The sequence below is a fragment of the Carya illinoinensis genome, chromosome 11, assembly GCF_018687715.1.
Source record: "Carya illinoinensis cultivar Pawnee chromosome 11, C.illinoinensisPawnee_v1, whole genome shotgun sequence".
In the NCBI taxonomy this organism is placed as follows: domain Eukaryota; kingdom Viridiplantae; phylum Streptophyta; class Magnoliopsida; order Fagales; family Juglandaceae; genus Carya; species Carya illinoinensis.
The window spans coordinates 11,224,067-11,241,681 of NC_056762.1; the positions used below are offsets into that span (position 1 = coordinate 11,224,067).

Consider the following 17,615-nt stretch of genomic DNA (forward strand, 5'->3'; position numbering starts at 1 on the left):
ATTTAGAGACTCCAATGAAGATAAGCAACTAAGATCCTTAAGGAGTGCTTCATCCAATAGCATGTAGTCACTTAGATCCAGGGTTACCAAAGAGCTTAATCCTGAGAACGATGCAGGCAACCAGAAGGGGTGGTGACATCAGCTGAAGAGAAAATGTGTGGTCATCTTCCTCTACAACCAGAAAGAATGAGAGTTCTAAGAGACATCAAGCTACAAATGATGTTAGGGAAGATCAGCAAGTATTTGCAATTTTGAAGATTTAATAAAATTAGGTTAGTTAGATGCACTATTAATGATGGAAATCCTTGTATGATAGTCCTATCGAGATACAGCTCCAACAAATATGTCATATTCTTCCCAAACTCAGGCACCTTCAGGAGCTTTGAACAACTAGATCAGGTCAAGAATTTTAAAGATCCCAAGTTAATCTCACTTGGAAGGAGCAAAAGACTTGTGCAATCCTTGAGTTTTAATACAATAAGTCGATTGAGAGACCTGATAGAGTTGCGAATCTTTATAAGTTTTGTACAAACTTTTAATATTAGGGTATGAAGATTTGGAAATCTAGAGAACTTGGGAGTCGTAATCAACATTTCAAAGCCACTGAGGTCGAGAAGTTTCAGATTGCTTAAATTCTATGATAAAACACAATAAACAAATACAAAAACGTAAGCAGGCTGCAAGAACATGATCCAAATTACTATAGCCAATAATAGAATATCAACAATTATAACAGATCTTACAATGAATTCCTTCAGTAGTATAATTAAGTTGCTACGGTGAAGAATGAGTTCAACAAGATATTCTGGTTTAGAACTCCATGCTATGAGTGGTAAAGGATATTCTGGCCATTCCACTAGTTATATATGAGGAAGATAACAGATCAGGCCTCGTCCCAAAAATTTTACTTTAGAGATTTTTAGCAATCATAGATTTTTCATATTTGAAAAGGCCTCGATATTCAAGCTTTGTTCTTGATGTGGGGGAGAGTTTAGCATTATGGCTTCTACTACTTCATTTGTTCCCTGATAACCAATAACAAATTAGTTAGTGTAAGGAACAGGAACATTGTAACTAAAATTTATAATAAGATAAATGCTTTAAAAACAATGGAATTTCATAAAAATAAACTTACAAACTGATGTAAGTTACTATGATACTTCAGATTGCAATGTTACTTTTATTATAAAGTAGATCTAACATATCACATGATAAAATCATATCAATTTGTAAATTTATTTTTATAAAATCTCTTTATGGTTGTAACACTTCTATTATAAGAATATTACAATGTTACTATGTTATTGCACTTACAATCTTTTTCCCAAGTACTTGGAAGATATCATCGCAAAGCCACAATCTACTGCGCTTTCCAAGATTCTGAGAGGATTCGGCACAAACAATTTCATAACCCATTCTTTGAAGTAAATTATGCATCTCCAATTTTCCCCTTGATATGGTAATCAAACATTTGTCCACTAGGGTTTCAATGTCAATACTTGGATAACAATCAGAGCCAGCTTCTAGAATACTTATTACTTGATCCTTATCTTCCCCATTGAAGAAACATGCAATGTCTAAAAATAATTTTTTCTCATTATCTGCCAATGCATCAAAATTGATTCTGAGTTTCTCCTGAATAATTATGTCAGGACAATATTTTAGCCTATCTCTAGCACTTTCCCACACTTTTCTTCCCTTTTCCAACAAGGAGGAACCCAAAACTTTAAGTGCAAAAGGATTACCACTAGCATAACATACAAAATCCTTGCACATATCCAAAAAGTCATTTTCAAAATGAGATTTATGGAAAGCTTCTTGACAAAAGAGTTTTAGACCCAAAGCAACATCATATTCATTCAATCCTTTAATCATGTAAACATTTTGTAACCCACGTATTGTCAGCAAATGGATATTCTTAGTGGTTATGATGATTCTACTCTCTGGACCAAACCAATTACAGTTTCCAACTAATATTTCTAATTGTGCTTTTTTATCCACCTCATCACAAACAATAAGAACCTTTCTATGAGGTAGGGAAAACAAAATCTAGTACTTGATAAAGAATATAAACAAACAACAAAATAAGTTAAATATTGAAATCTAAAGGAATTTTTGAACTGTGCTTCATACAGATTCACAAACAAGCCAAAACATAATATTTACAGCCAAAAAACAGAAATTGAAGATTTTGAATACATTCATGTTTACTCATTTTCAAAAGAGATGTAACTTCACAAAAATTCAACAAAAAGGATTTAAAATTATAGTTTTTATCCTAAAAAGAGCATATAACATGTAAATATTTTTTAGAAGCATCAAAGTGGCTGATACATAGTCTAGGGGATGGATGCATTTAAGAGTTATGTTGTTTCATCTGCAGTATGGATGGAAAGGCCTGTTGAATTTTTTATGGCATTGCTGCCTCCGTTGGTCCATATCTGCAGTAAGTTGAATAATCGATTCAAAGTTTTTTCTATCATGTCTTGCAAATAGGGCAGATGCTCCTGTACATAATGCATTTAGACCATTTACATCATCAATATTGAAATAAAATAACACAAGTACAGAAAATAGGAAGCACACTAAATAAATATAAATGGTGTACGTAGTTTGGTGGCTGCTCTTATAAGTTTCAATTAGATGCCAAAGATGGGTGTTTTGCATTTAAATAGAGTCTTCGTATGTTTTGTTGGGAAATTTGAGCAATTTAAATGTACAAAATTTAGTGATGATGAAAGTAATTGAAGAATACTTATAATGTAAAAAATTATATTGAGAACGTCAGATGCGTTGAATTTCAAGAGAAAAGGTTGCAACTGTTTGCATTTTTTATTCCGATGTGATGACAGTTTCTTTTTCAAAAAAGTTTTATAATTTGAAATATTTATTGTATTCTGTACAAAAATTCAAGTTATATTGTTATAGGTAAACAGGAAAAGCCGAGAACATTTCTCTTGTCTCCAAAGAGCAAGAGATAAATGTAGAGGATTTTAATAAAATGATGGTGGAACGTTACAAGAATAGTTCTCATTTTATTTATATTTATCGAGGATGATTACAAAGTTTGCAAAGAAATGCTTATGCATGGGATTTATTGGAGGCTCTTAAGGATTGTGAAAGAAGAACTTAGTGGTACTTTAAAAGAATAAGTTTTTTTAAAACCTTATATTTAAGCAACGTTTTTTTGTAAGTTTTCCTTATTATTGGATTTTGTTTTTAATTTGTTGAATTATTTGTTGACGAATCAATGTTTAGTCTTGAGAATAGACATAGCCACATCATTAAAAACAACAAATTTAGATATCATAGTATTTAATCGTTATGAAAATTTTGTGGGAGTTGTTGGCCCACTACAACATTTATGTCTTTTTGCAGCGGTTTTAGTCACAGCTAATACAACAACCGTCACCGTTAATAACAATTGGTGTCCATTGTGTTTCGCAGCTACATGGTCGATAGTACTTAGTCTCAAAAGACTTTATACAGCGCACGCATGAAGCATCACAAATGTAGTGATTTTCGCGTCCATTTTGATTGCCCCAATAAACCATCCAGCAGAGACGCAAAAAGACATTTTGTACCATGGTTCAAAACCCATCTATTTTTGTTGCTTGTGTTTTCTTAACATTACGTATGTGTAGAATCAGTTGATAATAATCAATATCATAGATTTTGAATTTTGTTTTTCCGAGAGATCAAGAAGTTGATCATATGTTTGCATACGGATCAATTTGTTTGTTCGTTTTTAAATCTTTTAAAAATGAAATATTTGTTGGCTCAGTATAATGGAGCTATATGCAATCATTTTGATAAGTAATACATTGTATCATTTAAAAATTAGATGGCTTAAGGGTTGGGAAGAAGTGAGGAATTCTATTCGTGAGAATTTGAGGTTCAATATTCAAACAAAGTGAAATTTTTTAGAACTGAATTATTAGATGCAAAATTGAAAGTGTTGTAAAAGGCCCAAAAGCAGAGTGTTTGGTTAAAAAAAATAAAAAATATAATTCAACTTTTCAAATATCAAACTAAAAATTATATTAAAAAAATTATATTCTAGTAATATTTTAATTTTATAATATTTTTATTCAACTTTTTCCATCTCCTTTCCCACAAACCTATAAAATATCTTAACTTAAACCGTTTCACTACTATATATTCACAAACTATCTCAATACTATTAACAAATTTTTCATCTCATCTCATCTCATTTGTGTAATCAAACGAAACTTAATGTATTCCAGGTCACTAGAGACTTGATGGGGTCTAGGAATGATCTATTTTATTTCTTGAAATCAATTGTCAACTCTATTAACTCAGGATCGTGGTAATTATATTTAGGTGACGATCAATGTGAGGAAGTTCAAATATGTTTAAAAGTTTTGGTGATCAGTGCTCTTATGCTAGAATTTGCATAAACCTGGCTAAGGTTGATCGATTTTGTTAAAAACTTACATTTTTTGTTATGAAAACAAGTTCGATCATTTTATGCACTATTATTTGTATCTAAACAAGAAAATGTGACATTTTATCATGACTAGTGTAAACATTTTCTGTACTATATAGAATGTGAATATCAAATATGTAATTTTGGTCCGATTCTATGACAATATCTATTCAGCATATTATTTCTATTATTGCATTGTATCTAAAAATCCTTGCTCTAATTTCGTCCCTTGTCACAAGATATAATAGTGGCTACAGTCCTACCATGAAATAAAATAGTGACCGCTAGCCTTGCCATAGTATAAAATAATGACTTATGGCCCTGCCACAAGATATAATAGTGGCCTCTAGCTTTGTCACAGAATAAAATAGTGGCATCTGGTCTAAGTGTGATCACTTTGGTGATAAGGTGATTTATATTCTGCTTTGCTAACCTCATATATGCACAACCCAACCATAGGGTAAACATAGCCTCTATTTCTGTTTATGATGTTGTTCAGTACACTTGTACCTAAGGTCTTTTGTATATATTATTATTGTAATGAAATGCTCTTGAAAATATCACAGGCATAATTTTTGTGAACTATCTGTTTTTGGATTCTATAACTAACTCATGTTTACATATTAGTATAGGTTCACTATTTAGAGTCAAAGGCTCACCCCTTTATCTCCAATTTTTTAAATGACTTTGATGGTTGTGATAGTTGGAATAGATGGCACGTGCCATGGTCATAAGAGAAAAGTGCTAGATGGTATAAGTGGATGTGTTTGAGTTAAGAAAAACTTTGCAAGTGTTCAATTTATTTTACTTGGAATAAGCTTTTGGAGTACTTTTTGTATTCACATTCTTACTATTATGGATTTCATGTTAAAGGGATCACCCGGCCCCCAAAATACAAAGTGTTACAAGTAGCCTTTGAAGTGACATAGAAATGCAATCACAACAATCTAATATGGACGGTAAGACAAGCAAAACTTCGTGCTTGTAAGAATTTTGTTCCACTTAAGGTAATTCAAATTAACTTAATTTAACATCTCCAAACTTTATTAATTATACCCATCTTTCCTACCCAAACAACTCCTTGAGTAGTGACCTAGGCTCAATTTCTTTGCCATTCATGATCGTGAGACAACAAATATCCCATAACATACTAATCTTTAGATTACTTTTTCTTAAGGTAGGTTGGAGATGCAAACGTTTCCTTCGTACTCTACCTTGAGAGACTATCATAAGCGGATAACTCATTTACTACCCACAATACAACATGGGGTTGAAAAGTTGTTGAACTCGAAGTATCAAGTGCAGGGATCTCATGTTCTCAGAACTCCTTCAACGTCTCCTTGCCAATGCATAGAAATAAGATCATACATCTAGAGATTTTGTATCAAGCTGGTTATTGAGGTTTGCCTAAGGGTTAGGATACAATTTGGTTAGTGGTAAGAAATCAATAAATTTCTTTCCAATTAAGAATAATGTTATCATCTCGAGGGTTAAACACTTAACCAAATTAGTATCCAATAGTCATAGGGCTTTTCGATCAATAGTTGGGTCTTTAACAATTAGTATCAGAGCCAGGTTTGTTAAAGACCCAACCATTTATCCAAAAGCATTTTAACTGTTGGATACTAATTTAGTTAATCTTTTAACCCTTAAGATCATAACAAATAGCTATTCCCTCGACAAACATACTCAACTTTAAATAGAGTTGCACTTCCACTTTCATTGTGAAGAATTCATGTTGTATGTATATCGATCATATATCTATGTTTAAGAAACTACTTCTCAATAAAGCTTCCAACATAATAGAGTATGAGCCATTGCAAATTATATATGATTTCTCGTATTGGAGAAGAATTATAATAACCATTGCCCTTGAAACTAAGCCCACTAACTTAAAAAGGAAATATGAGAATCACATCAGATTTTCTTCCCCATGATATAAATTAATCTGTGCGTACAAGCCCCGAGTTTGTGGGTTTTGTCATCCTTCCTCGGCTTAAATCTTGATTTTCCAAGACTTTATATCGTGGGCCACGCCTACCCAATAAAATCAATCTAGCTTTTATAAAGCATGGGCCTGTTGGTCGAATAACAATATCCAATCTAAGTGTAGGCCCAATTTATGTATTAGATTATCTGATGGGCTCTGGATAAATTTATGGGTCAATGACTCATTAGGCCCAAAAAAATTCTCCTCAATGTATAGTCTTAAAAGGAATTCTTGAAGTTTTTAGCACCATTAAGGTCATGGGCTCATCATCCTCAAAGGATACAATAGAATCTTCATTGTTTTCAAATGAATGAATTCATGCCTCCCTGATTGTAGCAAGGTATGTTAAAATCAAGTAAAAAAAAAAAAATCCTCATAATTGTTGCTCCCATTTAGGAAAGTCAGTCAATGCTAACATATAAATTCACTTATAGTCACTTCACCTTAACTATTAAGAAAATATAAAAAAATAAAAATATATATATATATATAAATTGACATATCTAATAGGTACATTTGGTAGTCATATTATCATTTTCCATACATTAATACTATGTTAGTGGCCGTTGCAATATTTTCTCCATTGGTCAACCAAGCTCTTGGTCAGCGTCTCAGCAAGCTATATATGAAAAGGGATCTCTCCTTGTTGCACATATTTTGCATATCATCTTCTATCTTTTATAGATAAGAGTACATATATAGGAGTACATATTTATAAGCTAGAAAAGGTTTCGATAATGGCTTCTCATGTTTTATAGGAAGCCTTTGCTACTTTTCTATTCTCTTTTGAATATCTCTTATTACTTGTTTATTCTAAAACAAAACTCAACTCTAATGGCGAGATATGATTGACCATTTCAAGGCTCACTTGGATGTTTGGAGTATTCCAAAATTTTATGAATAGTAGTGAAATGATATGAGTGAAGATATTTTATTGAGTTTTGAAAAATGAGAGAGAAAAAGTTAAATAGAAATATTTTTTAAAAAATAGGTATTGTATTAAAGTTTGCAAAAGTAAATAAATAAAGAGTTAAAATGTTGTTTGGGTATAATTTTTTAATATTATTTTTATTTTGAATTTTGTCAAATTTGTATTAATTTTTTTGTTTGGGTAATGATTAGAATATAAAAAGTTTATAATTTGAAATAGAGAAATATCATGTTTGAATGATATTTGATAATATAGTTGTGAGAAGTCTTGGGAATCTTGGAAATTTTGGAACTGTTTGGTGTTGTAACTTTGTTCAAGCATGCCCTTAGTACCCAAAAGCTTTTCCCAACAAGGGGGTATTGATGCTACAATTTATGTTGTTTCTACACTAGCTACGTCAAATGCATGGGTGGTCCGTTCCTCAATTAGATGTCAAAACATTCTTTTTTGCTGGTCAGCTTAAAGAAGTTGTCTACATGGAATAATCCCATGTTTTCCTATCTAAAATTTCTTGATCATGTGTTCATGCAGGTTTCAATTTTCATAGATTTAGTACTTTTTTCTTTCCATGCTTCACTTGTAGTAAAGCTAATTCTTCTTTTTATTGGGCATGGAAGTCATTCCATTTTTGGCAGTCATTTCTCTCTCAACACAACACAAATATGCTATACCAACATTCTTTAAGATGCTTCCAATGTAAGTTGCAAACCTACGGGCACTCCTTTGGTCCAAAAGCCTAAGCTACGAGCTCGTGATGATTCATTCCTTGTCGTTATTACATCTTATATATATTTTTGCGGCGACCAAAAAATACGTAAAAACTTAAAATTTTGACACAATAAAAATAATACAATTAGATTTTCCGAATGGAACCATTTGCTACGAAATTTAGCGGAGACTTTAATTTCGCCACAAAGGATATATGTTTTAGCGTCAATTAATTGAGCACGGAAATACTTTTGATCGCTTGAAGATGTGTCTGACTCGGCTGATCGATGCATGAATTAACAGGTAAAGTTCACCGCATGGGTAAGATTAGGGCGGCTGAGGATAAGACTATAAGGCATATTATAATTCTGCTATCTTCAATGAACATAGGTGATAGGAGTATGCCCTTCAACTGATCTCTAAATCATTCCTTTTATCTCTATGGTTTCTCTGATTCAAAACGGTTTGGATGTCAGAGCACGCGGCGCTCTGCTAGCTACCAGCTGTCAAATTTATTTAGGAGGTAATTGTATATATGACATCCCTCATTTCTTTGTATTTTTAACTATTTATTTTATTAATTATTTTATTAGTTCTTTTATTTTAAATTGATTATTTTTATAATATTTTATCGTTATTACTGTTTAAATTGTGTAATTTATTTTATTATGCTTTTTATTGTTATTAATTATTATCTATTATTTATTGATCTTTTATTTCAAATTATTTTGTTGTTAGATTTAATTATTTTATTTTACTAAGTTGTATTTTTAATTGTCATCTTATTTATCTATTATTTTTAAGTCAGTTAAAAGTAATGTTTTAAATCTTCTTCGTTGGATCAATTTTAAGACCCCGAAAGGAAAGGCTTGGATTTAATTTCTCTTTCTTTTTTTCTTTTTTTTCCTTTTTCTTTTCTTTTCTTCCCTTTTTTCCACACTTTCCCTCTCTCTCCTCCCTCCCCTTCAGCTCGCACGAAAACACCTGCCCTCCCTTTTTCTTAGCCGTGTGCTTCTCCAACCCAGCCTCGCCTCCGTGAGCCACCCAGCCACGCTGACCACCATCACCAGCTTCCCCTTAAGCTGGCGACCACCCCCACTAAATCCAACCACCGTCCAGTCTGCAACAGCTCTCTCTCTCTCCATCGTAAAGAAACCCACTAGTTTTCATCCTTCCACCGCTGCCAGCCCCGAATTGGCCACCAAACAACCACCACCAGCTCTTCCCTTCACCGGAAACATCCCCCTAGCCTCCCTATACTCAGCCGTGCCTCTACCTTTCCCCACTCTCCCTCACTCTCTCACGGCTGATTTATAGAGTTGGATTGTGATTGGGTATTTTTTATCTATTGAGTATTGTGTCATGACACTTATTACATTGTTACATGTATTTTCATGGGCTATGAATGAAACTAGGTTTTTATGTTGAGAAATGATTTTTGGGTGCGTGCATATCACGACCCCAAAGTTGAAATGGGGCATTATCTCGGTGGAGCTCCTCTGGTCACTCAGGAGCGGACAAAACTGAGTGACGTCCCATGAGTTGTTGTTGGGCAATAAGGGGATCAGACGAAATGGTAATGCTCTCGTGTCGACTCCATGGATCCTCTTACTGGATGGGATTAGAGGATGCTTGGTCACGAACGCACTAGGCGCTGAGCTGGGCATCACTCGTTACAAAGTTACACGCACTGTTATTGTCCGTAGTGTGACGAAGGGAGACCATGGTGTATTCGTAATTAAATAGATTTATATGTGGGCCATTTTCTGGAAAAATAACAGGTTTTGATAAATGGATATATATATATATATATATATATATGAACTATTTTATGAAAAAATTGTGGATTTTATAATTGGTTCATTTCTGGAAAAATAGCGGTTGGTATTTTTAATGGCGTTTTTTGGGTCAAATGGGATTTTTAGCAAGTATTGGAAAATGTGTAATTTTTGGAAAAAATAATGGTTTTGATCTTATGCATGTTTCATCATGTGCACGTGTACACGTTGGTTGTATTAATGTGTTTTTATCTCATGAATTGTTTGATTAGTTACTTACTGAGATTCATATCTCATGTGATATTCACACCCTACAATTCAGTTTTATAAAATCGTAGATTTTGATACAGAGGATGACGTTGAGCCTGAGGGATCAGCTTCGTCGGAGGAGTGACATGTGGTCACTTTTTTATCATGAGATTTGTTTCCCCTTTTAACTATGTAATTTGGCTTTTACTTTATTTTCATGGATAACTGTATAACCTTTTGAAAGGCTTTATTTTTCGGTAATTCTGTATTTAAAAATTCCTGTACTTAGTTGACATCTTTTATTTATCTGCTGCAATATTTGTTGTACACTTTTTACATATACACACACTTAGCACTTGTCATTTGGGATGTGTGACCCGTGTTATTATTATTCCGGTGTCACAATTTCTACCTTTCAGTACGTGAGAGTTAGGAGCACCACAGTATCTCTTGGGTCTCAAACAAGGAGCACACAATCTCTCAATCTAGTGATGAAGCTAAATTTCAGGCTATAGCGGCCACTACTACCTCAGAGCTAAGCTATCCTTTCAAGGTCGACATTGGCCTCCATGACACATTTTTCTACCACAGTAATAGTTCTCTTCACATGACTGACAATCCAATGTTCCACGCCCATACCAAACGTGTTGAACTCCACCTTGTTCGGGAAAAAGTTGTTCATGGTGCCGTAATTTTTCGAAGTATTTCATCCACCCTTTAATTAGCCGATATCTTTACCAAACCCTATCAAAAGATTGGTTTCGATAATGTACTTGAATCAAGTTTGGAGTCTTGTTTCCACTTAACTCCACCTTGAGGGGAGGGGTATGCTAAAGCACATTTTCCACCAAGAGCTTTGCATATGACGAGAGAAGATGGTAACACGTATTAAGTCAAAGAAAAACCCTCATAGTTGTTGCTACCCTCAAGGAAATCCCATCAGTGCTAGCAGTTTTGGAAGTCATATATATATATGTACTACATTAATATTCTAGCAGCCTTTGCAATATTTTCTCCATTGGTCAATCAAGCTAAGCAAGCTATGAAATGGAATCTCTCCTTTCAATTTTGTACCACTATATATATTTTATGAGATATTTTATTTTCAAGCTGGTATGGAGAATACACCATCCACATCATTAATGTTGCACAATTTTATTTTCTAGATTCAAATATGTAAATTTTCTTTACAAAATTAAATCTTGTTGTGTCAGCAATAAGCATACATGTGTACATACTCCACACAGGCTTATAAATAGAATTTTTTTTTTATTTTATATAATATCTCCTATCTTTTGCAAACAGAGTATAGGTTTATAAGAAAATGTTTCAATAAGGGCTAATTCGCATGTCTCTGAAAAAGCTTCTTGTTACTTTTCTATTGTCTTAATTCACCATCTTCTTCACAAATCAGGTAAAATATATAAAGACTTAGGGTCCTATTAAAAATTTTGGAAATTTTTATGTTCACAGCTCCAACCATGGTTTTAAATACCGTACCGTACCGGCCACTGATCTGGTACAAGTATTATACATGTTTCGTACCTGTCTGAATACCGGCCGTACTAGCCAGTATTTCGACCTTCACTTTTTTTTTCTTTCATTTTTTCAAACTACAAGCTTATTTTTTGACCCACAATTCATACCAGACTATTTATAATTTTTATATATATGTATTTATGTATAAATTATTCATATATAAATTATTATTTTAGAATATAATTTATATATATTTATACATATAATTTATTTATATATCGACTATTCCGAAACGGTACACAAAACGATACCGGTATCGAAATATTTCGTTCCAATGCCTTAACCGGTACGTCATCCGATACGGTATTCAAAACATTGATTTCAACCATTATTCATGTACGTATAGCCCATAATACCTTTTGAATTGGTTAATTCCAAATGTGTCTCTTGAGCCAATGTCTCACAAATCAAAAATTGCAAATTTCACTCGACCTACTGTCTTATGTGTGTCTATCCAACTTTTTGAGTTTTTTCAGTCGACATATATAAATATATATATATAGCGCACTATAAGAAAACTGCTTATTTACTACCAATTATTTCCAACAAAATTATCATTTTCAATTAAAATGAGTCTTGTTATAAGTGGCAAATAATCCTTATCATTGCAAAAAATAAAAAATAAAAATTGGTTATAAATATCCGGTTTTCTTGTAGCGCGTGCGCGCACATATATAGTGAACTATTACCCTAGTTAGCCAATTACATATATATCACACGAGTATCTAGCAAACTTTCTTCTTTTGTTTTCCAATTTTTCTAACCAATTTCAACGTCTACACTTAATTAACCCAAACTTACTGATGTAACAATATTAATTATTACAACTTAATTATCTGTACATGATGCAAGTTTTGACAATGAGTTTGATACTATTTTACACTAACAAGTGTCATAACCAGTTTAATCATGGCTGAGTCTCCATATATACTTCTAAAATTAAAGTTTTCTCTATCTTTGTTCTTTTTCTGATCTGTTGCTAACATGAAACTCTATGTTTAAACCCTTTATTGCCTTTTAATTTAAATAACTGCGAGTCTCAAATATATAGCCTATGGAAAATATATGTGGACGCAAAAGATATCAAAGATTGACAACGTAGAGGCTTGCCTTTTTCTTTCTCATCAGCTTCTTTTATTCCTAAAAGAAAAGAAAAAAAAAATTGTTTATCAGCTTGTTTTTGTGGTAATTTGACTAACCTTTTAGTAGGCTCCAACTGAGTGAGAGAGTGAGAGAGAGATGGGCTGGGGCAGCAAAAGAAGCTTCTGTACTATGTATTGTTAGGTAGGGAAATAGCTAGTTTACTAGACCCAAAGTTGTCGAATGAGTGAGGAGACTGCAGAATCCAAAGTGCTTGACTGGAGCTGAAAATGATTTACGTTTGCATGGAAGAATGTGCAGTACTACTGAACCATTTGGCTTATATTGGCATGATACTCATAACCCTATCATCTGATCTGATTTTTCTAAGTAAACTATAACTCAAATGCTGCATGTAAATCGTAATATAAGGAAACCACAACCATGCACCATCAGCTTTTAATGCCAGAGTAGGACTCTTTTGCTTTGTGCACATAAAGGTAGAAGCTTCCTCGATATGTGCACGCATGGGAGTGCGTTGTATTCTTCATTCCCTTTAGGCTTTATTAGCTTTTCCTCTCTCTCTCTCTCTCTCTCTCTGAGTGTTTTTGGAGTGAGGGTGCTTTCTTGCCAACTTGCAGTGGCTACATTTTCTCTGCAACCAATAAAGTAAGTGGAACCCCCCAGCTTTTCCCCTCAACAAAGAGTTGCCTCTGCATGGACCCAATTTTAGATCGTAGAGAGAGAGTTCTTGTAACAAAATAAAAAGAAAAAGAAAAGCTAGGGTCACCATTTGAAGCTCTTGGAAGCCAACTGATGGGTGGCAATGAACTTTATTTATGAAATATTACGGCTCGATCTACTAATTTTATCCAAAACATGACACTTTTTTGCAAAACTACGAAAATGATTGTGTCGGAGACTAGGAAATGCGAGAGGTTGTTTCCAATAATTTATCGGAAAAAACCACTAGAAATTAAACTACCGAGGTGTATCACTTGCAAGGTTTTTTAATTATTTGGGGGCTTATATATATTATTACGCCATACTAATGTTTAAATTAAACAGATTAATAAGTGAAACCTGCAGAAATTTCATAAGATCGAGGGACTTCGTAAGCAAACGTAATGATGACAGCTACTCGGGTTTCCCTCTTTGTTTGATAGCTGAAGAATATGGAGTACCAAAGTAGATAAAAGAGAATGAAAGATAGATCCTCTTTGTCGGGTTTTCTTGTAGGAGAATGTTTTGCACTCAAGGAAAGTAGCTAGCTTCTTTCAGTTTTTTCTTTACTAAATATATAGCAGATGATTGTATAAACTTCTTTTTCTCCTTTTTTTTTTTCTTTTTTTTTTTTTACTTGCTATGGTATGTCATGCATGGTTTCATATTTTATATATATTTCCCAGTAGTTTTGTCTGCAATCATAGGAGTAACTACCATAGAGCAACTAACTTAAAAGCAAACAGTTAGAAAAGGTTACTGCATTCGTAAGATTAACCAAAAAACAAAAAAGGCCACTTGAGGAAACAAGATATAACAGACAAGGCCGTATTAATTAAAAAACAAGACAAAAAAAAAAAAAAAACACAACATATAACTTATAAGATCGATCTAATGATGAGTAAACTATTGCATATAGTGTCTTTGTTCTTTGTTTTTTGGTCCTTGAGCGATCTTCATTCAAACACAAAGGAAAAGCTGAAGCCCCAATAATCAGATATATCGTGACCAACGTGCACCAAACTTTACTGCATGCGCCTAGTTATGATTGTATTTTAAAGTTTAAAATACTTGTACTTGTATCTATTTCCACAAGAAATTTGGAAGAAGTTTTCTTTTATGCTTAATAATTCAGACATGGAATGTTCCATGCCGGCCGTCTACCTGAGAGTTTGCTAGCCGAAGAAGAAAAAATAACCAATGCCATTATAATTAACAAAATAAAAGGAATAAAAAAAAAATACCTGCTTCCGCTAGCTGACTGCTCACTACTGAAACATCAAACATACATCATGTATAGCATCAACTAATGTATATAACTAGTTCAATATATGAACTACATATATATATATAAAGTATATGTAAAATTAGAGCAATCGAGAAAGAAGCATCAAGAACTTACCTGATTCACATTAAAACACCAATTAATTACCAGTCAGGATAACAATAACGTCTTAAATAAGACCATCTGCCATGCAAGGCATGATTATACCATAGTTTCTTTAGTTGAAACCCTAATTTAACTGCTATTCTTCAAGCACCAAAACCCTAGATCTCATAGCTTAAAAGTCAATTACATCTAATTATAATTAACGATTTACAATCACCCAAATGGTGAATTTCTTCCTTGAGGCATGGCACCGGCATTGATCATAGGGTTCATCCTTTCCGTGGGAAGTGGTGCTCTTCGTGGAGATGGCTTTTCTAGCTTTACAGATGCTTCGAATTTCTTTTCCCCCATAGAATCACCACCACCCTGGAGTGCAGGCTTTGTTTCATAAATATCTGATATGGAATCGATGTCCGCGCCTGATCTATCCATGGATGGCCGTGACAACTGAATTTGGTCTGCACTTTTGAAAGGATCATGATCTTGAGGCCCAAGACAAGATGGAGCCGTTCCCAAGTCTTGCAGCCGGAGATCGTCGGACCAGATTAAGGGGCTCTTTCCACTGCCACTATAAGGGCTAGTCCTTTTTTTTCCAAGACAAATATTATCGTTGTTTTGCATGAATCCATCAAGTTGTGGCCTTTCCATGTTATGCTGAAGGTCAAGTTGGTCACCTCCAAATATATTAAGGTCTTGAAATGATGGAAAGTTGAGAGGAGAACCAAAGTCTTTCATTACACCCATGTCAGGGAGACCTTGACTTCCAATATTAGCCTTGTAGCTTCCAGATGCCATGCTTTCACCAGCAAGGGTTTGACAAGCCTTTTCCAATATACTTTGCATATATTTTCCTTGGGCCTCAATCCTCAGCTGAAGATGTCTTTGCACCTGCCGTATTTATGTACAAAAAATCCATATTATAGGATGTGGTTATGGCAGCTAGACTTGGAGAAACATTAATTAATGTATGAAGTGAAAGTCAAGAATAGATCATGAGATACTTAAGCTGTTTGGAAAATTGTTGTTTACCTCTAATTGTTCATGCAGTCTTCTTTGCACCTCCATTTGCATCCTAATCGCATCAACCATGTGTGAGTTACTGTTATATACAGTTTCACACATACAAGTAAACCCAAACACCCCCCATCGATCCCAAGAGGAATCAAAAGAAAAACTTAGGCGATACATTTATCATTAAATCAAGAAGAAAGAAAAAACAAAACACCTCTTTTCGATAAATTCGATCGTTAATCATGGTACCAGAAGAATAAATAAATAAATTGATGCATGCGTACTCATTCATACTGCGGGCCATTATGTTGGATGAAGATGCAGTATTTCGTTGAAGTTCTAAAGATGAAGCTGCCATGGAAAATAAACGATAAAGGTTAGGTATGTGGTATAGAATTATGTAACAATTAATATACGTAATATTCTAGAACTAAATATATATAAACGAACCCTAGCTACAGCGAAGAATCAACTGATCTCATACCATCCTTAATCGAGTGATCATTGAATTCCTTATGGGGTTGCTTCCCAAGCCTGAATTTCTGATCAAGTTAAGAAAAGAACGAAAAAAAATCAGAAAAGGAAAAGAAATTGTCATCGAGCCAACCCAATATCAGGAGCACGATAAAAGGTGTTGCTAGAAAGTAAGAGAAGAATGAGATATTGTTGTATTCAGACCTGAAGGTGGCTCTTGAGGTGGTAAAGGGTCAGACCTTTCACACCCATAACTCTCATGATGGTTTTGGGTGTTGCCTCTGCAAATTCAAAAAGATCAGAAGATGAAAAACAAAACAATAGAATTAATAAAATGATGAAGAAAGCTTGAAGATATAGGAGGAAATTAAAGTACGGCCGTATAGTATATAAAAAGAAAAAGCCATGGGAAAGAGAAATACTGTCTGGCCCTCCAAGCTGATTAACGGCATCAACGAATCGTTCATGGAGCTCGACAGTCCACCGGAGGCGGGGCTTAGGGTCTGTGGTGAGGACAAGACCAGAGTCACCTTGAACACACATGGATCTGTCATGGGAATTCATAGTTGAGGGCTTCTTGTGCTGGAACATGATTCTCTCTCTCTCTCTCTCTTCTCTCTCTCTCTCTCTCTCTGAGGGCTTCTGGGAATACCAAAGAGATTCAAGAACAAATGCGATGCAAATAGAGAAGAATAGGGTGCGCTTTTGAAGAAGATGGCGGATGGCTTTGAGGCTTTGGCTTTGGCTTCTCTAATAGAAAGCGTAGTGAGGGACAAGCTGCAGCTAACAGTCCGTAAAAGAATATTATTAAAAGAAAAAACTAAAGTGCTTAATTCGATTTTATATATTTCTAATATACGGGGCCTTCCTTTGCGGAAAGATTCTTTCTCACTCTATACTCATCATGTCTACTACTCATGTTATATATACTGTCTAGTATTGAGAAAGGGAATATGTATGTATATATATATATGTGTGTGTGTGTATTTGTGTGTGTGTGTGTGTGGAAGATATACCGCTCGTGCCATTTACATATTAGGATTACAAAAATGTAATCTCTCTGGGTCTTGTTTTTATAAATAGGCAGTTTTTTAAAATTAGAGGTTGGGGAAGTATTGATCAACACAATGCCACAACAGTACAATAAAAGTGAAAAGTGAGAAGGGAAAAAAAAATTAAGAAAGATAATAGCATATAATGAACAATACATGAAAATTGTTTATTTATTATCTGTTATTTTATACAAAAATAACTATTTCTTATCAAAATGAATATCATATACTAACTTGGAA

The 17,615-nt window shown here is 33.8% G+C and overlaps 1 protein-coding gene across 2 annotated transcripts; it reads right to left on the bottom strand.

Moving 5' to 3' along the window:
- Positions 1-14,832: 14,832 nt before the first annotated feature.
- Positions 14,833-17,079, bottom strand: LOC122280421 (myb family transcription factor IPN2). Of its 2 annotated transcripts, none has more exons than XM_043091314.1 (6): positions 16,746-17,079; positions 16,528-16,604; positions 16,334-16,391; positions 16,134-16,200; positions 15,868-15,937; positions 14,833-15,726 (listed from the first exon to the last, which is right to left on the bottom strand). In XM_043091314.1, the coding sequence occupies exons 1-6, from the start codon at positions 16,912-16,914 to the stop codon at positions 15,052-15,054; spliced, it is 1,116 nt and encodes a 371-aa protein (XP_042947248.1). In that variant the 5' UTR covers positions 16,915-17,079; the 3' UTR covers positions 14,833-15,051. The 2 variants fall into 2 exon arrangements, with proteins under 2 accessions (XP_042947248.1, XP_042947249.1); XM_043091315.1 differs by having other exon boundaries at positions 15,868-15,910; positions 16,746-17,073.
- Positions 17,080-17,615: the final 536 nt, after the last annotated feature.

What these genes read in the sequence shown, in the direction of transcription:
- LOC122280421 (XM_043091314.1), bottom strand. Translation starts at nt 16,914, where the DNA reads ATGTTCCAGCACAAGAAGCCCTCAACTATGAATTCCCATGACAGATCC. An exon ending in TCAGCTTGGAGGGCCAGACA is followed by an intron (nt 16,605 to 16,745) that starts GTATTTCTCTTT and finishes TTGAATTTGCAG; the next exon opens with AGGCAACACCCAAAACCATC. An exon ending in TGATCACTCGATTAAGGATG is followed by an intron (nt 16,201 to 16,333) that starts GTATGAGATCAG and finishes TTTCCATGGCAG; the next exon opens with CTTCATCTTTAGAACTTCAA.